The 27,155-nt window shown below is 54.8% G+C and overlaps 1 protein-coding gene across 2 annotated transcripts; it reads left to right on the top strand.

Moving 5' to 3' along the window:
• The first annotated feature begins 2 nt into the window (after nucleotides 1-2).
• On the top strand, nucleotides 3-27,155 carry RNF4 (ring finger protein 4). Of its 2 annotated transcripts, none has more exons than XM_019711490.3 (8): nucleotides 3-252; nucleotides 11,237-11,394; nucleotides 14,126-14,240; nucleotides 16,120-16,199; nucleotides 23,576-23,585; nucleotides 23,926-24,085; nucleotides 24,631-24,679; nucleotides 25,177-27,155. In XM_019711490.3, exons 2-8 carry the CDS (start codon nucleotides 11,386-11,388, stop codon nucleotides 25,324-25,326), a joined length of 573 nt encoding a protein of 190 aa, XP_019567049.1. In that variant the 5' UTR covers nucleotides 3-252; nucleotides 11,237-11,385; the 3' UTR covers nucleotides 25,327-27,155. The 2 variants fall into 2 exon arrangements, with proteins under 2 accessions (XP_019567049.1, XP_019567048.1); XM_019711489.3 differs by having other exon boundaries at nucleotides 4-248.

Genomic DNA, 27,155 nt, shown 5'->3' with positions numbered 1-27,155 from the left:
AGTGGTAATAGATGGTTTTCTTTCCAATAGAATTGAAAATATACCTCCTCGACCCGTAGAACGCGGGAGTACGGGCGGCGGCATCCAATGGTGATGCGAGGGGGGCGGAGCCGAGGCCTCCGGAGCGGAAGTGGGTCGGTATTGAGGCGGCGGTGTCTCGCTGGAGGGCTTCTCCGCAGCAGTTTTCGAAGGTGCATCCTAGCTCGAATGCGTCGGCGGTGGCGCCTGCCGGACTAAACCAGTTCCAAGTAGGTCCATGCTTCGCGGGGAGGGAGCGGCAAGCCAGGCCGGGCAGATTCGGGCTTCGGGCGGCTTCGCGGCCCAGGGAGCCGCCTTCGCGCGGTCGACCCCGCTCGGGCCCCGACGCCCGACCGGGCCTCTCCCGGAACCGCAGGCTGGGCTCGCCCGCCGTCCGCGCGGCTGCACGAGCCCGGTTTGGCCCGTGCAACAAGTGCGGAGGCCTCACCTTGGCTCTTCGCTGCCGGGGCGGGCAGCGGCCACGGCGCTCAGTGTGCAAAGTAGCCGGGGAAACAGAGGCTGGGAGGGTGAGGGACGCGCCCAAGGTCACTCGGGGAGTCGGGCAGGGCGGCCCAGGGCGGGGGGCTGTGTGGGCCGTTCGGGGAGACCTCGGCAAGGTTTTTGTTCCCCGCGGACAGCGCCTCCTTTGTGTGCTCGCGCCGCCGCCCTGCCATCGTGGGCCTGCGAACCGCGTGGCGGAGCCTCCTGTGGACTTGCACACAGCTGGGGGAGGTGGGAGTTGGCCCAGGGGGGCGCTCAGCCGGGGGCGGGAGCATAGTAGGTCCTCAGCTTCCGGTGGTGGGTGGAACCCGTGACTGCTGGGGCCGGTGGCCCAGGCCCCGCCCCTCAGGTGCCTGAAGGGTAATCAGGGTCCGACGCTAAGGCTGGAGACCTGAAGCACTGTCCTCAGTGAATGCCGTTTTCCACCCTTTGACCCGTCGAGGGAGGAGACTGGAGCCCCGGTAGCCGTTTTTGTGGGGTTTTGGCTTTTATCCTCATCCGTGCCCATCGACGTTCGCAGTCGTACCTTTGTTCTGCTTCTGCGCCAAGGCCTCGGAGCCAGAGTTAGGGTCTCAGCCCTGCAGTCAGCCTAGGCGGCCTCCGTGGTTGGGGCGACAGGCCGTCTGCCCAAGGTCACGCAGCCAGCTAGTTGTCGGCGGAATGAATCTGAAACCGCCTTTTCCCAACTGCAGGATTAGGCCTTTGAGTTCAGGGACCAGGAGTTTTGGGACCTCGTGATGAAAAGGAGAGACGATGAAAGAAATCTTGTTTTTCTTCTTTTTTTCCTCTAGTGATTTTTTTTTTTTTAAATGTGTGGGGTGAGACACGTTGGGTTCAGTGTTATCTATGAATTTGAAATGCGATGGGAACATTCAAGTTCCCATCAAGAAAGATGTATTATTGCTGGCTTTTGTATTGCTTGAACTTGAGCTTCCAACGCTTAATTCACAAATATTGCTTTAATACAGTGTTAACAACCTTTTTACAATGATCACCCCTTCCAGCTTTTTTAGACATTGTTTTTCTAACTGCCCTCTCCTTGAAAGGTTGGTGCTGCTTACATACTGTATGCGTATCTATGCTTTGTCCATAAAAGGAGGGAGATCTTTTTGCCCCCATTTGAGGATGCATATTCTAAATCCCATTTTTAAGGTTGTGTGTGCCAAGCTTCCTGCTTGGGGTACAGCAGTGAACAAAATACAGGACCTGGTGGGGCTGAGGCGTGAGGGTGGAGGGGAGGAGACAAGTTCCCTGAGGTGGAAATACAAACTGTTCAAGAGAAGGGGCTGGAAAGGTAAGCAAGAACCAGGTCCCAGGTCTTTGGTGTTCCTCCCTGCTGAGGGATTCAGAATCTGTCTTAAGGCCAAGCGGGAGATCAGTAAATTGAGTCCTAATCAGGGAAGTAACCCAGTTACATTTGCGTTTTAGAAAAATCACTGTGCAGTGAGAAGGGTGGCTCAGAAAGGTGGCCGAGACTGGTGGCCTCGGGACGAGTTAGGAAGTGAGGAAAGGGTAGCTTGGACCAGGGAGTCACAGCCAGTCAGGGCAGCTTTTAAAGGCTCTTTACTGCAGGCTGTTAGCAAAGTCCACGTCCCCACCGGGTTCTGGAAACTATGTGCACGAGGTGATTGGTTTGTGTGCTGTGTAAAAATGGCTTGGTATATGCTATGTGTGTTATGTTTCTTACTTTAAAACAATTGCCCTACTTCTTTCATTGTCCCCAAAGTAGGACTCCTTGAAGGACAAGGCTCCGGCAGAATATTACAGGGTTGATTTTGTTACTAAGATATAATTCACGTGTATGCCCTTCTGACTTGTCTTTTCTAAATAGCTTGTTTCTCAGCAGGACTTTGGGAGTTGAGAGCAAGGCATTTCGAGGTTTCCTCTGAAGGAGGAAGCCCCAGAGCCCCAGATGCTGTACCCCGAAGTCAGAGTTCAAGGAGAAGAGACATGGCATCAGGACGGAGGGTGCCCTCCCTGCATTGGGGATTTCCTTGCAAGTGTTTTTTTCAGGGCGTGAATAAGAACTGGCACTTTTATGGAATACCACACCATGCAGGGTAGGAAAGGCCTGGAAAAGATTCAAGCTGGGTTTTATCTGTAGCCTACTTGTGCAAAAGAGAAATTGTGACCATAAGGCTTTCTGGGAGGATTCCTTTTAAGAAGCCACGTGGTCTCCTGGGGTACCCACTGCAGAACTGATGCACCTCCAGACAGCTGAGTAAATTGGCTTCTCTATAGAGTGGTTTGACATTCACAAACTTACAATTAAAAGGAAACAATGTCTACGTGACCTGACTAAGGGTAATGCCTCCTTGTTTTGGAATCTCAACTGGCAGGTCTTCCTGTGTCAGGAGCGTGACTCAGTTGTCTATAGGGGTTGCTGTTGGCTCGCAATGTGATGGCATCTACTGTTGAGTAGCCGCCGTTTTGTCAGGTAGCTGTGGTTCGCGCCATTTCACCTGTCCTGAAGACAGGGAGGTCAGGTCGCTTGCTCAAGGTCACACAGGTGGTAAGCAGACCTAGCATTTGAACCTCGGGCTCCATCTTTCTTCCTTTTGCTTCACTTTGCTAGGTCATCCACATTTTTCTGTGGTGGGAAAGCATATGACCAGTCTTTTTAGTAGCTACTAATACTAAACAAAACTTCACAGTGGGGGATACTTTTATGTTTCTTTTTCTTTGGAAGTAACATTTCCCCAGGAGGAGTTTGACTATAAAAATCCTCAAGAAAGTAATTTTCAGTGATTGCATTGTATCCTGAAGACTACTCCTGTTCCTGAGGAGTCTGCCCTCCCACCCAGTGAGGGTGGGCGGTCGGAGGGCCTGGGCATTTGTCTGCTGCACGTGGTAGCTAGGCTGGTGCCAGGCACTGTGCTTGCTATAGCAGCAGTGAGACATATTTATGCTTCCTTTCTAAGCACCTTCTTGATGTTTTTCCTGATTGTTCTGGCCTCTTCTCCCTCCAGGTTGAAAATGCCTCAGGTAGCGAGGTCCTCCCGAGGAGCATCTGTTTCTAAGCCTCCCTTTGTTTCCTGATGGTGACTTTCTTGCCGGCAATGGAAGGCTCCATTTCCCCATTCATCTTTGCTCCCCCTCAGAAACCGTCTGCCATCTCTTCTAAGTACCTGCCACCTCTTCCGAGCATCTGATGAGCTTGATCGTTTGATTTCAGTGGGAAAAATGGTTCTTTATTTAGCCAACGTGTTTGTGCTAAGGGGAGGGGATGCGTGGTATTTGACTTAGAATTGTGACTATTGTACTGAATACAGTAGAAAAAGTGGTTAGATCTGGGCCAGAAGTCACCTTTGAGGTAGGCCTTGAAGGATGAAGGAGTCCCCCAAAGTAGGATGGGGGGGGTGCCCCTGTGTGTATCAGATTGTGGCACTGTGACAGGAAAGAGCCTGGCGTGGGTGACACATCCAGGGTCCCTGGAGTAAAGTAGTTGGTTCTGCCTTAACTGCTTGTTTGGAAACGTGAATTAGTTTCAACGGGATTGGTCAATTAGGGAACAGTTTGAACATAATGGGAATTTTGCGTTTGCTGTGCATAATTTCATTTATGGGAAATACTGGGAGGATATAGAAAATGGACTTTGTTGAGCCAAGCCACACGTAGTCCGTGGACCCTCCACACCCCGAACGTCTCCCAGCCGCCTCAGCTGATTTTGTGTCGCGAGCCACGCCCACGTATCTGCTGTTTCATCATCCGCCCCACTTCCCAGACTCAGGCTGCACGCCTGGTACGGCGCTGTGGTGCCGGTAGGATATGTGCGTTTCATAACCATTAATGTGTGGCAGACGGTGCTGCCACTTTTGTTAGGTTCTTACCGTGTGTGTTAAGAGTTGTTGAGTGTTGTGCCCCAAACCCGTATTTTCCCATAAGCCCTAGGGGTTTCTTGTATTGCTTGGTGAATTTTAGGAACACCTGTATTTGTAACGAACTGCAAACGAGGCCAGAAAGGTTAGGGAGGGAAGGCAGGTTGGCTGTACTGTATGAAGGCAATGGGTGTGATCACTTGGGAACATTTGCAGTGTTTGTGGGTTTTTAGAGCCTGGCTGTCTTTTTAGCTGCCGCGTGGAGCTTGTGTGACATTCTCCCTACTGCCCACTCTGCTTTTTCTCCGTGTCAGACACGCCATTTGTGGAGTTGCTTGCTGCGAGCCAAGGGCCACTGGCTTCAGTTTTATTCCCTTGGTGGTGTCATCTGAACAGGGAGGGTGTGGATCTGGGCTTCTGCTGCTGCTTCCAGGCCCAGGTGTGCAGCCCCACTGCCAAGATGAGTGTCTCCAGAGAACTGGGTTTGGCAGCCTTTTGGTGATCGCTCACTTCCGTTCGTTAGCCAGCTGCCTGGGACTGGAAGGGAATGACCAGCCCCCTCTGTGTGCAAACGAGGGGACTCCCACTGTGGGGCACCACTCAGCAGCTGTGTGCTGGAGGGACCGGTCAGAGTCTGATTTGGAAGCTTCTGGCTCCCCTCCCCTAGTGCATGCACCTTGGCCATTTATAGTGGTTCTCGATTCATTCTCACTCATACCCCACCCCACCCCGTGTTCAGTAGAGGTGGTTAAGCTCCCTTGCTGGCTTGCTCTGCAGACATTTACAGGCCTCCTTTGAGTTGTATGGGTCACAGTGGCCTTGACCCCGGAGAAGAGAGCGAGGTTGTTGATGCCTCGGGACCTGAGGTTGACTTGCCCAGTGGCCTCTGGTATCTTTTCAGCCTCTGGAGGGATGGATCCTTAGGTTTCCTTCATTATGTTACGCTTGCTGCTGGCCCCCAGGAATTGCCTGATTGTATGACCAGCCTCCCAGATCCCAAGCCACGATAGTTGAAAGAAAACTAAAAGTTAGGGGTAAGAGGTGGAGAAGCCCCCCAGCCTGGCGTCCATCCATGCTGCCCCTTCTGGAGAAGTAGTGGTAGGCCGGTAGCCGGTTTCTGAGCTGCCAGGGTTCACTGGTTGGATTTGGTGTGTTCCCATCGCTCTCCCCGTTGTGAAGGTGCCCCAGATCAAACGCTGACACAACCTCCTCTCATCAGACGTGGCTGCGTGGCCGTCGGAGAGTTGAGGTCTGCCCCAGGCCCCAGGGTTTCACTGGCAAGAAGGTCAACCTAGCATTTGGGGGGAAGTCTTCATAATGCTGCATGTAAAGCTATAGAGAAATTTGTAGGAACAGCAAGAGCCCAGGGCACCAGGCAGCTGGGGGTCCCCTGCACGTGAGCGAGCACCTTCCAGACATTTTGGGGCCGTGCCCACTGCAGACCTTTCTGAGTATTTGACTGAACCTTGTCTGTTTAAAATAGAGGATTAGGTGAAGTTTAATTTTTTGGTTGTGGTAGAACATACATAACAAAACAGACCACTTGAACCACTTTGAGGTGTGCAGTGGTGTTAAGTGAATTCACACTGCTGTGTAGCCATCACCACCATCGTCTCCAGAACTTTCTCGTCTTCCCAGACAGAACCTGTTCATTGAACAGTAAGTCCCCCTGCCCCAGCTGGCCGTCACGCTCTGCTTTCCATCTCTGGATCTGCTGGCTCGCGGTGCCTGCCCTTCTGTGACTGTTGCACTGAGCGCAATGATGTCTTGAGCCTTCAGGGTTCATCCACGTTGTAGCACGTAATCAGGGATTTCCTTTTAAGGCTGAGGAACGTCCTTGTTAATTTCACCGGTACTTGTTTTGTCATAGATTTTTGGAAAGCTGGAGTGCATTACTTGCTTCTTGACCCTTGCACCTCAAACCTCAAGGCCTGGGTCACAAGCAAAAGGACAGCATCTCCAGACCCGAATAGCAGGGTTTTTCTCTAGTAGATGCAGCGCGCAGTCCTGATGGTGCCACGTTGAGCGGAAAGGAAAGGCTCTCCTGAGTGACAAGTCACTACGCAGGTGGGAGGGCCCCTGGGATTTTGCTGGTTGCTGGTGGTGACTCCTCAGAGTCGGGAGGTGACTTTGTGACAGACGTAGCCACTGTCACTGCAGGCATGGTCTGCTGCTTTTTGCATTTGCCAAGTTCATGTGTCTGGGTCTTGCCCACACCTCCGGGAGCCCCGTGGGGTGGCCGCTGAGCCTCCGCTCGGAGGTAGTGGCTGGGAGAGGGCCTCCGGCCGCCTCTGCTGCTCCTCAGCCTCGAGGACTCACAGCGGACCGGCCACGTTCATTGTCGGGGCTGAAGGAAACCTTGCTGAGAGCCGCAGGCACGTGCCCCAGCTCTCCCTGGGGTTGAAGGTTGGCTCTGCTCTCCCACGGGCGCAAGGAGCCGTGGTTTCTGGCCCTTCTGACACTGCACAGCCGTGACTTCACCTCCCGATTGTCTGCCCACTTAGGACATGTGCTCAGTGAGCATCTGTCACATGCACTGTTTCTAGTCCTGGGACAGTGCCTGACCCGAGTGGGCACCGTAAATAGTCACTGAGTTAGTGGCCGAGGTCGCCTGCAGGGTGCTGGAGCCATGCTGGGCGCCTAAGTCAGCGTGGCACCGCCATGAGGTGAGGGTGCGGCCCCGCGGCCGGCGCTGCCCGCTGCGTGCTTGCCGGCTCTGCACCGGGCCCTTCATGTAGCAAGCGAGAGGCTCTTCTCTGAAGTACTAGGCCTGGCTGTCGGTGTGACCGTGGCACAAAGTTCCATTTAAGAGGCTGGCAAGGGAAAGTTGCTGGCAACTTGAATGCTCATTCTGGGTTCCCAGGAGGGCAGGTGGTGCTGAGCACTGGGCATTGCCCGGGCCTTTGGGCAGCACACAACAGCGGGCCTGAAATACCCTTGGTCTTTTACCGCACGTCCTGTAATCCCGCTTTTGAAATGCCATTTAGGGAAGTGCGTGAGCTAACATGGGATGACTGTTTATGGTCCAAAGGGGGGTGTGAACCCGCCAGCACCCGGCCAGGCCCCGACTACTTGGCATTCCCTGATGACAGTGTGGCATATAGGCTTCTCCCTGCCATCGCCACGCCGCCATGCAGCCTGCCCTGGCCAGCGCGTCCAGACTCCCAGGAGAGACTGCTCGTAGCTGCTGTATGCTTGTCACATGGAGTGAGTGACCGATGTGGCACAGCAGCTGCCTGTCAGAAGGGGCGCAGGGAGCTGCCTTAACGGCTGGATGGCGTGGGGCCAGTGAGAGGAGTTAGCGGTGGGACTTCCGGGGGTGACTGTCAGCGTTGGCTCCTTGGCCTGCTGTGCGCCTGCCAGGTGCTGGGCTGGGGGGCTGCAGAGTTGCTGCCTCCTGTTGGTGGGGCACCCCACCCCTGCCCACTTTCTGCTGACTCTTTCTTGGCTTGTGGGAAAACCGTGCTGTGAGGGACAGTGACAGAATCCGGCTCCGGTCTTAGCACTTCCCGCTTCCTGCCTGCCTTGGTCTGACCGTTACGTGTGGGCATACTCACGTAGCCATGTCCATATGTGTGTCACATACATACGTGGTGGCATGTGTCACACTCCCCCTCGAGCTGGGGGGCCGTCTGACGTGCTAGCCTCTCGCCATACAGAGTGATCAATGGACCGCTCACTCTGTAAGAGCACAGAAGCATCAGTGCCACCCACTCCCCTCCCATGCAGCCTGTCGCCTCTTCCCTCCACACTGCCCCCACCTCCAAGCCACACGGCTTTCGTCTGTCCCTTCACCGGTCTGCATTCTGACTTGTTCCGTGTCCCATGTGCCCTCAGAGCACACAGGTGACAGATCTCTGATTGTGTCTAAAGCCCCGATTCCCCTGCCTGTGGGGTGTGTTAGGAACTGCTCCTTGTCTGGGGCCTGCCTCTGCCTTCTGCATGCCCCACCTGCCTGCTTGCTGCCTGAGTAACTCCCACCACTCTGGGCCTCGTTGTTAGTGTCACCTCCTCCAGGCAGCCCCCTTGGTCACCAGTGACCAGCTTCCTGGGGCTGCTCACCGGCCTCATTCTGGCCCCTGCTCCTCCTGGTCACTGCTGCTTCCTCCTGGCGACACCAGCGTTTGTCTGAGTGGTGCCTCCAGGTTCTCTGAGCTTGGTTTCTGACTTTTTATTCTCTTACAGACTCCCCTCTCTCCGCCTGACTCCCCAACTTGTCACACATTCTGCAGGCTCTGCCTGAGCCTTTCAGCTCCCTTTGGACCTTTCTGCCTGGACACCTGAAGTCCAGTATTTCTAACACTGAAGCCATCTGTTCTCAACACCTATTTCCCTTCTCCCTTCCCTGCCTCGGTTTTGTGGATGCACGTGATTCTGGCATAGCGTCTGTTTAAGGAGTTGGGTCCTGGTGTCAGAACGCCCTGATGTAAATCCAGGCTCTGGTGTTTACTAGCTGTGGAGCTTGGGCAAGTTCCCCTCCGTCATCCTTAGCAGGTGATAAGAGGGTGACGTGAGATGGGGTTTGGGAAGGAGGCGCCTTGCACATAGTAGAAGTGACCTCTGAGCTTTAGCTGTTGTCAGGTTCTTACTATTGCAACGGCCTCTGTCGTCTACATGACCCGGAACCCTTTGCAGATGGTGAGGGCTCCCTTTCCCACACGCCCTAGCCTCTCCGTCCTGTACGCTGCCCTTCCACGTCCCACACTGCTCTGGGAATGCCCTTTCTCCTCACCTGCACCTGGTATAACCAGCCCCTCGCTGGGTTTCCCTGAGGCAGCCTTCCAGCTCTCTATGTTCTCTGACCACTGGCTCTTACCATCCCCAACAAGAAATAGGCAGGTTTGGAAGGCATGGCTGGAGGCCTGGCCTCGGGTGTGGGGGATAAGGGAAGGGTGGGGGTCTTGCTGGGGCTGCCGGGGTGCAGGAGGACAGGGAGGGAGTACAGGCCGAGGAGTGGGGGCACCTCCGGGGCAGTCACAGGAGGCGTCTTGACCAGCCGTGTTGCCAGCCTCCGCGTGAAGCAGGTGGGAGGCCAGAGACTTAGGGAACACCGAAGCGTTTCCCTTTCTCAGCAGACAGGTCTCTCCCTCCTGTCAGTGACGTGTCTCCGTCTTCTCAATTCAAAGACACGCCATTGGGGTAGATGGTTTTTCGCCACAAAAGCTGCATCGTGGGTGTACGCCCAAATGTAAGCCACTTCCTGGGTCGGGAACAGGAGCGTGTGGGAGCCTGGGGTTGTGTCGGGCCTGGGGCTGGTCTTGTGAGGCCTGCACGGCTATGGGCTGCCTCCCCCTTGGGTGCAGACCCGGTGGAGCGTCTCCGTCCTGGCCAGAGCCTCCTCCCTGGACCCCAGTGTGAGTTGGAGGCTCAGGGTGTGAGGTGTTGCTTTGGGAAGGGTTTGTGCCATTCTTGAGGGGCCACATGTGGTCCCCTGGTTTGGGCAGCCTGAGGATTATCAGATGTCAGGCCACAGGCCAGCAAGTCTCCCCACAGTGAGTGACAGCGGTGAGACGTCCTCCCTCTCAGCTCCTCGGGCTCAGAGCGGATAGGAGGTGCTGGCGCAGGCCCGGCCGGCTGGGTGGTCCCTCATGGGGACGGGCCTTCTCCGGCCCGTCTTGGTCCTGCGTTCCTGGCACATCTTGCTTGCTTCCCTCAGCTGCCTTCATTGCCGAATTGCCAGGGCAGGAGCCGTGCTGACAGTGAGCGAGGTGGGGAGATGGGCGGCCCATCCTTCCTGGAGTGGGCTGGGTGCAGGGTGCCACACTCGGTGCTGCTGCGCTGGGCCTGAGCGGCTGTGGCAGGTGCTGTCCTGTGTGGCACTGAGGAACCCCCCAGGGGCACAGGGAGGGGTGTGGAGGTGCCTGACTCCAAGGCCTGGGGAAAGGCCGCTGTTGTCAGCGGTGTGTTCAGAAAGATGGATTGGCAGCAGTGTTGAGAGGTACCAGGAGGTGGGGGGTCTGTTAGGAGGAGGCAAGCGGCCCTGGGTCTGAGAGAGAGTGGGCCTGTCATTTCGGCCACCATGATCTCTCTCAATGTCTACTTTCCAGCTCTGAGGCCATTGTCCTAGGCCAGTGGTTCCCATGGTGTGGGCTCTGGAGCAGCACCTGTCTCTCACGCCTGGGAACCTGTTAGAAATGCAGAATTTGTGCCACTTCCCAGACCAGCTGCTCAGAAACCGGTTTCACAAGAGCTTAAGTTTGGAAACCACTGTCCTGGTCCTGGGCGACCCCAGGGCCTCTCCCCAGGCTCATGGCTCCTGCACCGGTTGCAGCCTGGCTCCTGGCTCCACCTTCTTCTCTTCTCGTTTGCCCCTTACCCGCTGCGTCCCTGACGCTGACCTTGCTGTGGTTGGCTGCCCCTGCCCCTGCAATCCAGGGCCTCGTGCTCCATCCAGCAGCCTCTGCCCTCCGCTTTCCCCTCCCTTCCTGGGACCTCCTGCCTGGCTTCCTTCTCCACACTTTCTCAGTTCTTCTCCACCCCCCCGTTGCCAGCGACAGGAGTCTCAGCTGGGCACACAAGGTGAACCAGGGTGGTGGCTCTCGTTTCCTCAGCTAGATAATCAGCTACTCCAGAGGGCGACAGTGACTGGGCTGTGCTCCACCTGGAGCTCTGTCCCTGCCCGTGTGAGGAGTCGATGAGGTCACGTGTGGCGGTTCTGAATCTCGTCTTTTCCCGGCAGCTAGCACAGTGCTCTGCCGCTGACTAGCACCGCTAGGAAGGAGGGCGGGACCACGGGTTTGGGGGCCCGGAGTGCTGCGTACTTCCTATGAAGACTGGGGTCAAGGACATGTTGCATCGTGTTTGGCGAAGCCCCAACTGTCGGAGGCCTGATCAGCAGTCGCCTGAGCGAGGCTGGTGGTGCAGGCGGCGCGGTCATCAGCTTGATGTCTGTGTTTCAGGACTCGAAGGTACGAGGCGTCTGTGGCACTGCACATGCCCGTGCTCGCTGGAGGGTGAGGAGCCTGCGGGCGTGAGCGGTCGGAGGCGCTGGACTTCCGCACGCCGTGGGACCATCACTTCCTCTGGGGGGCAGCCGCCAAAGAGCACAATGAGCACGGTGAGTGGTCACCTTGGGGGGTTCTTCCCTGGGCCGAGCGGTGCCCTTCCTCCTGTGGCCCGTTAGGGACAGTGGTGTGACGGGGCTTCTGCGTCACCCTGGTTCGGGACCTCCAGTGCTCATGCAGACGCGCTTGTCTTGTTGGGGGCCAGTGTCCTGCGGGGTGTCCTGGAAGAAGGCTGAGCAGGAGTGGCTGAGGGGTTTGAAGTTCTGTCCCCGTCCTAGCCACATTAGGGCTCTGGCTTATTTAACCGTTTGCAGCCCAGTTTTCCAGTTCTTGGTCCGGTGTGAGCACAGTGGTGAGAATTCTCTCACTGAGCCGCCGGAGCGGCAGGGCGTTGTGACTGTGTCCAGAGCTTTTGTCAGACTGCAGAGGCCGCTCTGGTTTGCTGTGACCCAGCTGTCACCTGGCCCCTCCAGCTGCAGACAAGGTTGCCTGAAGGCCCCCTCCTCAGTTTACTCCCTACTGACAGGTTTCTTTAATGGTCTGAACTCCGAACATGGAGTTCCTATCAGGTGGACCAAGTGTGAAACAACCTCGTTCTCCTTGCAGACTCCAGAGGTGCTATGAGTGGCTGGGCAGGTTGGGGACAGGGTGGGGTGAACAGGAGTCGGCACCCTTCAGATTCTGTCCCTTGCGCCCCGTTCCTTCCTGCCCATGCCCAGCCCCCACTGCGCTCCAGGCCCACTTGTCATTCATCCACAGAAGGACCTTTGTTTCACTGGACCTACAGTGTAAAACGCAGATGACCTGGCACCTCGTCCCTTATGTGCAGGTTGCCGCTGCAGCTCGCTCGCCTGTGAGGGGACGGGGCCTAAGGCTGGGTACTTCCCCTCTGAAGGCCATGCGGCCCAGGCAGGATCTGGACAGTGCTGTAGCCTTTTTATGAGTGTGTGAAGAAGCTGGTGAAAATGTCCTCAGAGTGATGTGCGTAACTTAGGCTTGAGCGGCTGTGACAGAGCTCTGGGCCCCTGCGGGCTCTGCGGAAAGGAGGGGAGCCATGATGAGAGGGGTTCTCAGATACACCAGGTTTCTGGCCTGGGCGAGCTGACAGCCGCCTCCTCCCTGCCCTGGGGTAACGCGGGTGGAGTCGTGGCAGCCCAGGGCCTTCTTGGGAGGAGGGGGAGGGTGTCCTCATAATGGAGGTGACTTTTGCATAGGTTCCTGAAAGCTGAGTGAAGCCAGGCTGGGAGGAAGGGGGACAGGTTAAAGGCATGGAGGGGCCGAAAGAGGATTGGGGGGCGGGGGGAGGGCACATCACAGCAGTGACCACGACAGGGCGCTTGGACTTGGCCAGGGCCCGTGGCTGCTGCAGGACTTGCTCTGTGGGGACCAGAAGCCACACAGGTAGCTGGTGGGGGCCAAGGGCTCCTCTTGAGTGCTGTCTGCTGAGAAAGACTCGGTCCTTTTCAGGGGAAGGAAGGTCCAAGGACCATGTCGCAGACCATGGGGTGGATGTTAAGGAGCCCTCAGTAGTCTGGCGGCTACTCGGGAAACCCCTAAACACCAGCTGTCCCCTCAGCACCCCCCAGCGACTGAACTGCTGCTGTCGCTTCCTCCCGGCCTCCTGGGTTGGTTCCCTGACCCTTAGAGCCACCGGAAGGTTCTAAACCCAGTCCTTGATAGAATCACTGTCGGAATGCTGGTGGAATCAGGCTTCTGTGTCCCCTAGCGAGGGCTGGGCTGGGCTGGGTGATGGGTCCCGTGCAGCCGTCACCGTCAGGGTCCGGTCCTTCCAGACTCTCCAGGGACACAGTGCCTCCTCGTAAGGCCTTTAGGGGTTAGGGTAGCGACGGCCTCCCCCGTCTGTGCTCAGTACTGTATCATTATGACAGCTCTGCGAGGTGGGGCTAGTGAAGTTCACACTCAGTAGTGAAGGAGGAGCCCTTACCTGTAGTTAACAGGTCAGCCATTGTGAAGCATAGTGGGCCCAGTGCCCTCGCTCGCGGAGGGGACAGGACGAGTGGAGAGCACGGGAGCCAGGCTGGGGTGGCTGTTCAGGAGGAACTGGGTGACAGCTCAGTTGGGAGGTTCTGTCATCCCCCCCCCCCTTCTCTTGAGGAACGCTGCAGGGGGCTTGTTCTCAACTTGTGTGTCAGACAGCCCAGCCAGGGGGGAAATGCTGGTGGCTGGAGGTGTGGCCCAAGGGCTGGGGCGGAGAGAGGCGGGTTTAGACGCTGGTTCCTCCCAGGCAGCCACTGGGAGCAGGCTGAGAAAACCGGTTCTTTGAGTTGTGGGGGCGATTGGTAGGGTAAACCACACTGGGTCTGTCCTAAAGTTGAGAGGCCAGATTGCCCAAAGGAAGACCTGCTTTCCACAGTGGGCAGGAACTTGGGGAACTGGGGGTCTTTGGGCTAAGAAACAAAGGCTCCACGGGGCCAAACACAAGTTCAAAGACGGCAGGTCTGTGGCTTTTGGTTAGAAGTGGGGTTTCCAGCCAAATCCTGGCCTGGACAAGGGCTTGTGTACTTTTGACAGGCCGATAGTTTGATAGGACAAGCTCTGCTTTATGGAATTTGTGTTCACTATCTGTTTGGGGTGATTTGTTTCTAAAGATTCGGTTTTAGAATCGCAGGTTTTGAGAAGACACCACCCCCCCCAGGTCTGCTCACTGGCCTGCTCCTCTTTTTTATGAGTTGAACTATTGCTGTGCTGATGTTTTTCTTCTTCTTGCTGAAATCCTATCAGTCAGGGGCTCATGGGACTTTTCTTTCCCCTGGGTACCCACAGAGAAAGCGCCGTGGAGGGACAGTAAATTCCAGACAAGCGCAGAAGCGAACTCGGGAAGCGGCCTCCAGCCCTGAGATGGCCTTGGAAGCAGAGCCCATAGAGCTCGTGGAAAGTGGTGAGACTGCCGGGGACCCCGTGACCGTGGGGGGTGGTGTGTACAGCGCGGGGGCCTGGGTGGTCATCCACGCGGGGGCCATTGCTGCCCAGCACTGGCCATAGCCCTGCGGCCTGGAGCGAGTTACAGCCCGTCTGAGCCTCAGTTTCCTCATCTGAAACGGGGGGTGAGGTATGATAGTACCAGCTTCACAGAGTTGTCACGACCCCGGAACAGGTCTGGGACATAGCACACACTACACAGGCTCTGTTCACCTCGCTGTTTTGTCAGACCTACAGTCTCAGACTCGCCTGTGCTGACACCTTCCAGCTAAACGGGAAGGAGCTGCCTTCTGGTGCCCTAGGAGCTGATGGCTTTGCAGTGGCTGCTCGCCCAGCCAACCAGCCAGTCGGCCAGACTCTGGGGCCAGGCAACGGGGAGACGAGATGCCCTGGGCCCCTTTGCTGGTGGAAAGCGTGTCTCCTGTGAACTGCTCGGCTTTCCTCCTGTCTTTTCATTAAAGCAGGACATTGCCCCAGAGCTGGCGTGTGGCCGGAGCTGTCTGGGTTGAAGGGAATTTGGTGCGGGCAGGGCTAGGCTGGACTTCCCCTGCTGCCGGCTCAGGGAAGTGGCACGTGGCCTGAATCGAGTCCCTTTCCTCCCCATATAGTAGTGAGATCGCTACCTGCAAACTGACTTTAAGAGAAGCAACCTGTCTGAGGTACATTTCGTGGGCCCTTCAGAGTACTGAGGTCTCATTTTTGTCTCTGGTCTCTGAGTTGCACTCCTAACTGTGGATTCCTAAAAGCCTGCACGCTGTGCCCCAGGCCCCACCAACCAAAGCTGACACCCCGGTGGCTGGTGGCTGCATTCAGCCGTTCTTCAGGAGAGGCTGGTGCGGGGGTCCCTGTCATCCCACAGTGGTCTTAACCAGTGTGCGTACGTTTGCACCAGCTGCCCACGGGAGCGTTGATTTTATCTGTAAGAGCCAAAAATTGTGTCTACCAGGAAGGGACTGGTCTATACGTTACGGTTTATCAGTATATAGACTGTTCTTTTAAAAGAGTGAGGTCATTTTGTATGCATTATGTTGGACAGCTTTGATGTAGTGTGGTTTTTATTTCTGTGGAACTTTGATAACACAAGAAAATAAAACAAGTTTGAATATGCTAAATAACAAGTCACCTCCCCCAAATACTACTAAACAGATGCTGTCTGCAAAAATCCTGCCCTCGTACTTTTGCATGTTAGTAATAGAACCAATGAATGTAAATTCTCTTGTGGTTTATAGAGGTGAAAGCTGTCGTTCCCACTGGCTGGACGTAAGTGCTGGTGACTGTTTGGCACACGCTCTTCCCCACGTTGTCCTGTGCTCGTGTGGGCACCACAGTGTATCCTCGGGCTCGGGCAAGCTGCAGGACAGGCCCGACCCATTTTAGTGTGTTGGGGTCCAAGAGGACCCCTGTAACATAACTGATGAAGGTGCTGAGTGAAGTGTGGCTTGAGGTCTGTGAGTCAGTGGCAGCCATCAGCTTCCCCTGCTGGAGGAGCAGGTCCGTCCAAGAGGAAGGCCCTGGGCCAAGGGAGCCTCGTCCCTTCCCAGAAGCCCCGCCTCCCCTGTCAGGGGGCGGCGCTGGGGTCAGCCATGTGGCAGTGAGGCCGTGGGTAGGAGTACGCCTGCACAGACACCCCCCAAGGGTGCCTTTGTAAAAGCCATCTGCCGCCACTCACAGCCAGTCTGGAAGGGCACTGGCTGGCTGTCACCCCTGAAAGGGGATTGGTCCCGATGCCCCTGGCATTCTGTACTTGAGGGGTTTCCTCTTTGTAACCATGTTAATGAAGCTTAGAGCATATGCTCTTTTTTTCCTCCTAACGTGTGTTAAAATGCTTTGTTTGGAAGCTGGCGACGAAATAGTGGACCTGACGTGTGAATCCCTGGAGCCCGTGGTCGTGGACCTGACCCACAACGACTCTGTCGTGGTAAGTGTTGGGCCTGTGGCCCTGTCGCCCGTCACGTGTGTGTGGGCTGACGGGCCCGAGGGGGACATGTTTCGGGAAAGGCTGCGTCACCTGTGGGTGGCAGCCCTGTGTGTCTCTTACCTTTCCACAGCTGACACGACGCCCTTGGGGGTGGCTCCGAGGGGCTCGTCTCTCTCTAGTCCCTGTGGACACTTGACACCAGCTGTGTGACCTTGGGCAAGTTACTTATTGTTCACAGTGTTCATAAATAAAACGGGACCTGCCGTCGTGTCGTGGTGTGTTGTGAGGACTAGGACCCTGTAGTTGGCAGAGGGCCTGGCACCTAGTGCCCGTCGGGGGCATCCACCTCCAAGCTGGTCAAGCGGGGATGTGTGTGCAGCACAGGGAAAGCGCTCGAGTCCCAGGAGCAGTGTCCTGCAGTACACAGGCCCCCGGGGTGGCCGTGCTGTGACTCCCAGGGGAGGAGTCGGGTGCTGCTGCTGCCCCTTGCCGTGGCCCCCGTCACTGACTCTGGCAGGGAGTGCCGTGCAGCCCTAGTCTGCTCAGAGGACACATGGAGACGGCAGGGTGCCACCCGTGTGAGGACTGGGGGTCTGGTCGTCCCACGGCCCGCCTGTGCAGGAAGCCTCGTTCGCACTTTTGGGTTCAGTGTGTGGTTTGTGGGTGGAGGTGATGGCACATTCGGCAGCATTGGGCAGGTGGGCAGCAGGTAGGTACGGTGGGGCTGGTGACGGAGTTTTCCTTTGGGGCCCACTGGTTTCGGGGTTATCCTGACGCTGAAGAGGATTGTGCCAAGGGTTTTCAGGTCTGGAAAAAGAAGAGTGAAGACGGGACTTCCTGACAGATTCAGAGATTTTAGACTCTGGTCTCGATTTGAAACTACTGGGCTGTCCTATCATGTGTCCATGTCGTCCTGTCCCCATGCCCGCCCCACCCCACCCCCATCCCAAAGGAAAGGCAGCTGCCCTTACCAAGCTGTTAAACTGCCCCAGTGATGAGCGCGTGCTTGGGACGTGGGCTCCTAGAGGAGCGGCAGTGTCCCGGGGATGGGCAGCACTTTGTGACATAGAGTGGTCCCCAGCTGGGCCTGGTCAGTGTGTCCTGACGTCCATATGGGCACATGGCTTTGCGGGCAGTCCCTGCGGCGCCCGGGGTGTCTGGACAGGTAGCTGGATTTGGCACCTGGCTGAAGCCTGCCGCCCCGTTGCTGGTTAACAGGTAATGGTGGTGCCGTCTTTCCTCCCCAGGGTGCCAGGCCCCGGGGATAGTCAGTGCTCTGCTCGCAAGACCTCACTCTGTCAAGGAGACACTGATTGACCCTGTTGCGTGACACCCATGTCATGATGTCCCCTTCCATGCCTTGATTGTGTTTTGATGACTGCCCTCGCTTCTTGGGTTTCCCTGAGCTCCCTACCTTCATCCTTTCTCCCCAGGCGAATGGACAGGAGGCTTGGAGTTGGGGCAGCTGTCCTGGGAGGGGGTGGGTGGTCCAAGGCCGGCAGTTAGGTAAAGGGGAAGCAGGAGTCCTGGGTTCTGGTCACTTTGGTCAAAGGACTTATCTTTTGTGGCCTCTGCTCCCAGCCATAAAATAACTGTTTGGGATGGAATGTCACTCCTTATCCTGTTGCTTTCATTTTTGTTATTTTAATAAATCCAAATGCCAGTTTTTAAATTTAGAGAAAAACACCAGAGGCTGAAATTCTCACTCACAGGTTCAGGGTGACCTCTGGCCTCGGGTGCCTGCAGGAGAGTACTAGGTGGATAAATGCACCCGTTCCCAGATTGGGGAGGTCTCACCAGTTCCAGCAGACCCTGGGAATGGGCTGCGTGTACCTTGAATCCTGCCTGGGAGTCGCTGCGTGTCTTTAAGCTGAGTCCCTGCAAACCAGGACCCCGATGGCATCAGAAACTTGGCGCAGACTGTGTGTGTTTCCAACTCAGAGGGATCCAAAGCCCCAGTGATTAGGAGAAATGAAAATGCTACAAGATGCATACAACTTGGAGCATCTCTGCTTTGATTTTTCCCCTCAAAATTAACTTTTGCTTTTGGCATGGCATACCCAGAAAAGGCTGTCACTCTGGGTCCCCAGGTGTGTATATCTTTGATTTTCACTTTTCCTGAGAGGTGTGCTAGCTTCCTTTTGAACCTGTGTTGGGGTTTCATCCTTCACAGCCTCACCACCACTTGACTTGGAGCCAGTCTGATGGGTGGTTGCCCTGTAGTACTCCACTGTGGTTTTCCTTTTGGCACTGAACACCTTCTCATGTTTGTTGGTGGTTCATTTTCCCCTTTTCTGAAGTGCCTGTTGGAATTTTTAAAGATTTTTTACATGGTGTATATACAGCTTTTAAACTAGCTAAAGAAATTGAACTAGAACAAAGCGACCCCTTTGCCTTTTTTAACAGTGAATTTTTTCCTACTCGTTTTTCCTTTGGGTTATCTGCCTTGTCAGGTTGTAAATACAAGTCTGCCGTTATGTTTTGTACTGCCTGCTCAGAGGCTTACTTTTTCTCTCTTTGGCTTATACACAGAGATTTTTCATTTCAGTACAGTTGAATTTATCCGTTTGTAGGAGAAAAATCTCATATTATAAAAATATTTTCTGTGTTCTACAAGTTTTACTCTTTTTGCCTTTCACATTTAGGTCTACAATCCACATGAATTTTGTGTAGGTTTGAGGTGGGATCTTTAACACCTCTCAGTAAAGTTTTATAACGTTTCCTGTGTGGTTTTGCTAGTCTTTTGTTAGAAGATTTATTCCTGGGTACGTAGTATTTTAGGATGATACTCAAAATGGTATTTTAAAGTTTGTTTATTTTTATGATTTGCTGATACAATGAAATGCAATTGATATTATCTATTTATTTTTCTTTTTTAAAATCTAGCTATTAATCTGTAAACCTTTTGGATTTGTATATCCACAAAAGATACTTCCTTTTTTTCGTTGCCTTCTGCACTGGCTGAGAAAAATTCAGCACTGGATGAAGGAAAACGGTTAACAGTCACTGACATTCTTGTCTCATTCCAAATTGGAAAGCATCCTTTCAAAGTTACACCATTAATAAGACCTGTGCTGTCCGGTTTTTGTTTGTTTCTACCCTTTATCAGATTGGGGAAATTCCTCTCTATTTCCTGTTGGGCTACAAGTTTCATCAGGAATCAATGTTGAATTTTAACAATTCGATCTAATGATAATTTTCCCCTTTTCATGTGTTGAAGTGGAGAATTACATTGATTTCTAGCACTAAACCGATTAAACTGAACCGATTAAATACTGTGATCGTGACATTATCTTTTTATACCAGGGATGCCAAAAAAAATGTATGCACATAATTTGTATTCATCTTTTGTTATTGGTATATAGCGAGTATTGCAATTTTAATACATGTTTTTCCTTTCTTAAAATGTATATACATTTCTTTGGCACCCTCTGTAAATTGCTAGATTCAGTTTGCAAATATTTTATACTATACGGTTTTTGCATCTATTTTTATGAGTAAGATTGATTGGTCTGTAATTTTTCTTTTGTACACATGCCTTATAGGGTTTTGGTATCTTTCTAAAATGAATAGGGCACCTTTTTTTTCTGTTCTCCAGAAGATTTTGTAAGATTGGAATTATTTCTTCTTTGAAGTTTTGGTAGAACTCTACAGTGATGGTACCTAACCCAGAGTTTCAGTGAGTTTTGGTAATTACAGCTTTTAGGAGTCTATTTCATCTAAAATTTTCACTTTTGGCATAAATTTGTTCATATTGATTTATGTTCTGTGGAATCTGTAGTGATGTCTCCTTTTTCATTTCTGATACTGGCTGTGTTTTCTGTCTTTTTAGATTAGTGTTATCAGCTTTTAGATCTTTCAAAGGATCAACTTTTAGCTTTGTGGATTCTTTGTCTTGTAAGTTCATTTTCATTCATTGATTACTTCTTTGAGTTTATTTTGCTATTTTTCTAACTTATTAATTTTTATCATTTCTTTTCCAATAAATGCATTTAAGATTATATTTTCTTTAGCTATATCCTGCAAATTGTGTTATTAGTGTTATACATTCAATTTAACATTTATGAAATTCATATTTTTTAAATTCCAAACATAGGGAATCCTCTCTCTCTTTTTTCTTTTTTTTTTTTTTTTGTTATTCTTTACATTGTTGGTCAGAAAATAACATTGTCTGTCAGTCCTTTGCTATTTGGGGAGACTTACTAGCCACTGGCCTGCCCAGGGTGGCTGTCTTTCGCGAGGTAACCTGCCCCCACAGTTCCTGGCTGGGCTTCAGTTTCTCTATGAGGCATTCAGAAGCACTCTTTAATTTTTCAAGAATGTTCTGTTGTTTTTCTTTTTTTTGTCAGGATTATTGTATTCCCTTTGCTTTTGACCTTTTTTGGATACCTCTTTATTTTAAAATATGTATGTCCTATGTTTTGTTGTTTTCAGTGGGAAAATTGATGGAAATGCTAGTCTGCCATTTATTGGCAATCTCTGCTTATGTTTTTCCATCCCCCTTTCTTACCTGGTTTAGTAGGTGAGTTAAAATATTCCGGCCGCTTTTCATGAGCATTTGCAGTCTGCCAGTTTCTGCTCGGGCTTGAAGTGGTGCAGTGATGGAAAGAGACTGGCCCCCCTCTTTAAGAACTGAGTCTGTAATGGGCATTTGCTTGGACTGTTGCCTCTCGTTGAATTTGAAAACATTGTTTATTTTAACCTCTGTCTGGTTTTCCTGGAGTCTTTGTTTGGTCTGTTTCTGTCGTGCACTAGTGAGTTGCCTGTTAGTGCTATGCTATTCACCGCCTGGTGTCTCATTTATGAGACTATTGAAAGGCCCTGCCCGTCTCTGCCTGCGGGTGGTAAAAGGCACGAGGGACACACAGTGACTGTGAGAGTGAGCGGGCCAGCATAACTGGATGAGAGAAGAGCTCAGACGTCGGACCAGAAACTGGGGAGACAGTTGTCCGCAGAATCGGACGGGATTTCCTACGGGACTGGAGCGTTGATGACAGCTCGTTCTTCCTGGCACTCCTGGCAATGCTACAGTGATAGCGTGTGTGACTGCGTGATGCGTGTGACGACTGGGTCTGAAGAGCAGCCTTTGGTGTGCACAGTGGTTGGAGATGGCGGTTTGTTCCAGTGGAGCTGTGGGCAGTGCTGAGTGGGAAGACTGTCTAAGGCAAGTGGCGTGGAGCACACGGCTGGGTGACATTCTTAGAACTGCCCGGGGTCGGCTGCTCAGAGGACACCAGTGGTTCCCGCTACTTGGTTCTGTGCCATCGTTCACCCAGCGTGTTGCTGTGGCGCTAGGAGGTACCTAGAGTACCCCGTGTGGCCAGTGCGACAAGGGCTCGTCCTCCCCGTTGACCGGGGGGAGTGTCAGCACTGCAGGTGTTGTGAGGCTCACCTGTGCTTCAGATGCTCAAAGGGATCACCTGCCTGGAGTCACGGTGCCCAGGTGCCAATGCCTGTTCCTCCAGATGTTTCCATGCCCCTCATGTCTGACGTGAGCTTTTCTGTGGCCAAGAAAGAGAAGCCAGGCTAACGGAAGTGGAGAGCGTGGGTCTGATCTTGGGCCAGCGCACCAGCCCTGCCTCGGCTTCTCACACCCAGGGCTGGTCACTGGCTTTTGTTTTGGTTTGATTGTTTGTTTCTTTTGAGGCCTGGCTGCCAGAGGAGGGGCTCCAAAGCTTGTGCTGTCCCTGTGTCCCTCTGTTTGCTCCTGCAGTCACCCCCCCAGGCAAATGCTGTGCCGCCTGCACGCTCCAGCAGTGCACTTGCAGACACTGGCCGGGACCCTGTACTTGCCGTGGTCCGGCCTCTGGGTGAGGGAGCATCAGTGGTAGGGTGTCTGCCAGCCCGAGCCTTCCCTCCAGCTGGGAGGTGGCACAGGGGCATGGGACAGGCATGGAGCCAGGTTGGGGCGCAGTTCTTTTCCCTGGGGCAGGAGGCCTCCTCTCAGAGCTGTTCTAAGGCCAACTCGTCACCAGTGAGGGAGGCTGCTCACCACGGTGTGCCCATTTACCCGGTAGTTAAGTGCGCAGCCCCTGCCGTGTGCCAGCTGCATCCTGGGCCCTGGGCCTGGGCAGCATGTGGTCCATCCTGGGGGCTCAGTGTTTGGGTCTGGCCCCGAGCTTGGCACTGGCGGGACGTGAGCTGGGTCTGACTCACAAGAACCTGTGGACACCCAGTTCCCACACACTGCCAGGGAGCCAGCAGCCTCACACTCCTTCCAGGTGTATCCACACCTGGTCCGTGGTCCATCTGGGTCGAGGGAGGTGGAGGCGTGCAGGCGCTCTGGAAAGCCGGGGTCATCCTGCCACAGCAGAAGGGCCTTCTCTCCTTTTCTAGAACTTCATAGGGACAGCACCTCTGCCAGCCCAAGCTTTCCTTCCAGTAACATGGCCCCAAGGAGAGGTCGACAATCCCCCAGTTTCACTTACAGTCAGCCTCCTGCAGGAGCCCCACGTGGGGGGATGTGCTCATCTGCCAAGTGCAGACCTGCATGCTTCTTCCTTTGTGGGAGCCATGTGTACCCATGGGGCTTCAGGTTGGAGCCCGGAAGCCACTTCAGCTGTTGGGAGCAGCAGCGGTTCTGACCCAGGGAGGAGCTGCTTCCGGCAGTGAAATGGCGGGAGAAGCAGGTCTCCAGAGTGACTGCAGACACCTCAGCCTTCACCTGCTATGGGTGCGTCTCCGCAGGACAGGGTGCCCCTTCCCTGGCTGTGAGCCGGCAGCGCCTTCTGGAAGGAGCAGACCGCACACAGCAAGTGGAGGGCAAGGGTGTGAGCTGACGGGCCTGCTTGGAAACTGTTGTCACAAAACTAGTGTGAATGAGTTGGTAGTAGTCAGGTGCTGGGCTTGTCGGGTTCTCGGTAACGTTTTCCTGGGCCTCAAGATCGCAGGGTGGAAATGATGGCAGTCCTTGGTGTGGGCCACTCCCCTTGGTCCCTGCATGGCCTATATTTTGTTTAGTTAATTATTTTTAACAATGTATTGAGCACTGTAAACCCTCCCAAGAAGTGGAGTCTGATTCTTGGCGGCAGCGTGGAGCTAGTTGTGGTCCCTGGGGCCCCGGCCTTGTCTCATTTAGTCCTCACGACAGCGCGGGGAGCTGTGGGCACGGTGCCATTTTTCAGAAGAGGAAGCTGGCTCCCAGAGGGTAACTTCCCCAGGTCACATGGCCAGAAGCTCCTAGAACCTCACTGAGCAGCTGTGGGGAGGCGGAGGCAGCCGACACTGCCACTGTGGGAGGTTGTGCTGGCCCCCAGGGGGAGAGTTTGCATTTGAAACAAGAAATGCTTCGATTTTATCATTTACATGTTCAAAAAAATATGGAATGCTTTGTGTCAAACTGATTGTGTCTTTCTTTCTTTTCTCCTTTTTAAAAGATCGTTGATGGTGAGTGGTTTCTTCTCTTGTTGGGATGGGATGGAGAACTGACGTGGGGCAGGGGGAGGGTGCTGCAGGCCTTGCCTGACATACGGGTACAGAAAGGCCAGGTGGGAAGACACCTGAATGGGGTGGTCATACCTGCCGCCAGCCCTGTGCCGACTGTGAAAGCGTCATCCCTGACGCTGGGCTACAGGCCTCTGGGTTTTGAGGAAAGCCGGCACCCAGGTGGTGCGCAGCTGGGCAGGCCCCCGGGTGTGGCTGAGCATGGCCTTTCTGAGGTGGGAGGGATGGTGGTGAGGGTGGGGCAGCTGGAGGCCTCTGCCCTGAGCTGGGACTCACGCCTTAGAAAGGAGGCGGCCGACCAGGACCGCCAGGAGGCAGCGCCAGGATCAAGCTGACAGCTGCGTGGTGAGCAGTGACGACGAGGAGCTGTCCAGGGACAGGGATGTGTACGTGACCACTCATACTCCCAGAACCACCAGGGAAGAGGCCGCTACAGGACTAAGGTACCTGCGTGCCCCCTGCCCTGCTGCCCCCGGGCTGGGGCTGCTCCATCGCCAGGAAGCCTCTGGCCCTGTGGGACCTCCTTGGCCCCTGGAGGGGGATCCTCTTCCCCTGCTCCATTTCACGTGGGGAGGGCCTGGGTGTTAGGAACACTGGCCCTTCAGCAGGTGTCCTGAGCCCAAGGTTCGAGAAGGGCATATTGAAGCATCTGCCCGGCTGCGGGGTGCAGGTGGGGATGGTCCAGAATGGGGCTTCACTGTCCGCTCCATGACCAGGTTGTGCCAGGCACCTATAGGCGGGGTGTGAACGCCCCAGGCTGGTGGCACACCCTCCACCTGATGTGAACAGACCCAGTGGCCCCCCAGCCTTGTGCCACAGGAATGCTTGGGGTGGGGGAGGCAGGGCGACTTGGGTTGTCTGCTGCCTCTCGTTCGTATCTCGTCCTTTTTCACGTGGCCCACGCCGCACCCCCTGGGGCAGCCGGCTTTGCAGAGGCTCCCGGGGCCTCCACTAAGGCCGGGACTGACCTGACGCACTGTGATTCTAGGCCCTCGGGGACTGTCAGCTGTCCCATCTGCATGGACGGGTACTCGGAGGTAAGCAAGCGCCACGTGGCTTCCCGACTGTCTTGGTGGCAGGACGAGATGAGAGGCCGTCTCCCTAGGTGACACGTGACCCCTCCAAGGTCACACCTGGGCTGGCATGTGGCTTGTCACACATCTGTGTGTGAAGGGAAGAGGTGCCAACTCCTTAGGCCCTGCAGCCTTCCCGTCGAGCCCCTGAACCTTCGGCACTGCCCTCCCGTGTGCCCACACAGCAGCCGGGTTCAGGTTCCCCGGGGGCCCTCAGCTGCTCGGCTGCCGCTGCCCAGAGCCTGGCTCCTATGTGTGCTGTTGGCAGAGGGACCCCACCAGTGTGCACAGGTGTCCTTAGTTCTCCCGCCACCTCCCTGCCCTCCTGGGGCAGGCTGGCCCTCTGCCCCTCCCTCTCCTGTCACCTTGGTGGGCGTGGCGGGTGGTGGGACTGGGAGCTGCTGCTGGGAAGGGAGCCAGGGTGCCCGTGAATTCATGCTGGTCCTTGTTGTGTTTTCCAGATTGTGCAGAATGGACGTCTCATCGTTTCTACAGAGTGTGGCCACGTCTTCTGCAGCCAGTGCCTCCGCGATTCCCTCAAAAACGCGAACACCTGCCCGACCTGCAGGAAAAAGATCACCCACAAACGCTACCACCCCATTTATATATGAAGTGCTGAGGGCCACTCGGGAGTAGGGCACACGGGGTGGCCCTCTGAGGCCTCGGCCCCATTTCCCAAGCTTAGAAACACTTGTTTCAAAGCCAATGTCTGACACGTAAACTGCTCTTTTGTTTCCACCCCCTGGCATCCTTGTGTGACCTCTGGTTGGACGCTGTGGAGCCGAGCCAGGGCCCTGCCAGGCTGGGGTCTGCATCTTCGCACTGTTGGGTGGCCCAGTCCCAGGCCGGGAGTGCGAGTCGGACACATTGGGACTGAGAATCACGGTTCCAGCCTCTTCCCAGAATCTGCACGATTGCCAAGAAGTTTGCCCCGGCTTCCTACTGGCAGTGTCCTCGCCAAGGGGCCTGGTCAGAGTGCGAGCAGGTCCGCCCAGCTCTCCTGGGCGTGCTACCTCGTCCCAGGCGTCTGCCCGCCGGTGACCAAGCCCGACACGGTCCATTGGCCTGAGGACCCCACGTGTGAGTGGCCTTGGTAGGACCAACCACTGGACTTTTTCCTTCCCTGAGAGTCAGAGGTGACCGTGACTCCGCCGACACCTTTGCGGTGACGTACAGGGATCTCTGCAGGGCAGTCCCCATTTCTAAGGAGGACATGTGCAATAAAGCCATTCTCGGCCTCCTTTCAGCAGCCCAGCAGATGTAGCTGTCCGTCCTCTGGAGCAGTGCCTGTCCCGTCCACCACCTGTTCTCAGGACTCACCCGGCACCGGCCACCCAGGGTCCATGGGGCAGGCATGTGGCCGGGTCCTCCCTTCTGATAAAATGCGCCCTGTGTGCCACATGCCCTCTGTCCTCAGTCCCGCTGCCTGATAGCCCCTCAGCGAAGACTCTGGAAGAAGGCGGCAGTATTTGTGGCCTTATCAGCCGCCATGTCCACGCTGCTGCCCAAGTCCCAGCTGCCCCATGTCTCGAAGAGCTCGGCCCCCGCGACTGGCTGGCACGCTGGCCTTCCCACCCACCCCCCCCAGCTGACACTCATTTCAGAAGCTGCTCTCTGGCCATTGGGCTTTTGACTCCTAGGTTCTGCTGGCCTCTCCTTGCCAAGGAGCCCAGATACCGCCTTAGGTGTGACAACCTCGGGTCCTCAGAGGCGCCAGCGTGGCCAAGCTGCCCCTCACAGCACAGGGCTTGGGGTGACGTGGGGACAGGCCTGCGGTGCAACCCGCCTGCACCTCTGACTCCTCACAGGGCTCCAAGCCAAACCAGCAGCCTTTGCGCGAAACGTCTTCACGACGGGATGGGGCCGCGTCTGGCTTTGCAGCAATAACTGGCCTTCAGATTTCCTTCTGAAGGAGCAGGGACTCGGCACAGATCACTTTAACCGCGGCTGAAGGAGTGTCCCTCCTGTTTCATTCTGCACCCTGGCTCACGTCCAGTTAGAGTGAAGGTCATTTGGTACTTGGAGTGGAGGCGGGCGGGACAGCGGCCGCCACTGGGCGACGTGTGTGGTGTCCGCCCTCCCCCTGCTCCTTGCCGCTTCGTCCCTTCTGCGTTTCATGGAGCGCTCTTTTGTTACGTTCTGACATTACCCCGACTTCAGGAGCCAAGATGACCATGCGGTCAGAATCTCTTATGTTTTATGCCTAAGGACAAATGGCTGATCATGAAAGTTGTATTTCTTCATACTAAATTGGGTACAATGTTTAGTTTCTACTGTTCAGAAACTAAAATTGGAAGAGGTTAGTATGAAAAAACCCTCCCCCTCAATGTACATAGTCCATCCAAATCTTTGTCACATTGAAACTGTGTCCATGGAGTCAGTCTGTTTTGGATCCTCTTCTCGTGTTACAGATGGAAATAAAACCCGTAATTTGAACCAA

Source organism: Rhinolophus sinicus, chromosome 1 (assembly GCF_057876585.1).
Source record: "Rhinolophus sinicus isolate RSI-liver-muscle chromosome 1, RSI-T2T, whole genome shotgun sequence".
Taxonomy (NCBI): domain Eukaryota; kingdom Metazoa; phylum Chordata; class Mammalia; order Chiroptera; family Rhinolophidae; genus Rhinolophus; species Rhinolophus sinicus.
Note: the sequence above shows the minus strand (reverse complement) of the source record. Positions and strands in the feature narration are given on the sequence as shown.

What these genes read in the sequence shown, in the direction of transcription:
- RNF4 (XM_019711490.3), top strand. An exon ending in CATAGAGCTCGTGGAAAGTG is followed by an intron (nt 14,241 to 16,119) that starts GTGAGACTGCCG and finishes TTTGTTTGGAAG; the next exon opens with CTGGCGACGAAATAGTGGAC. An exon ending in GCATGGACGGGTACTCGGAG is followed by an intron (nt 24,680 to 25,176) that starts GTAAGCAAGCGC and finishes TGTGTTTTCCAG; the next exon opens with ATTGTGCAGAATGGACGTCT.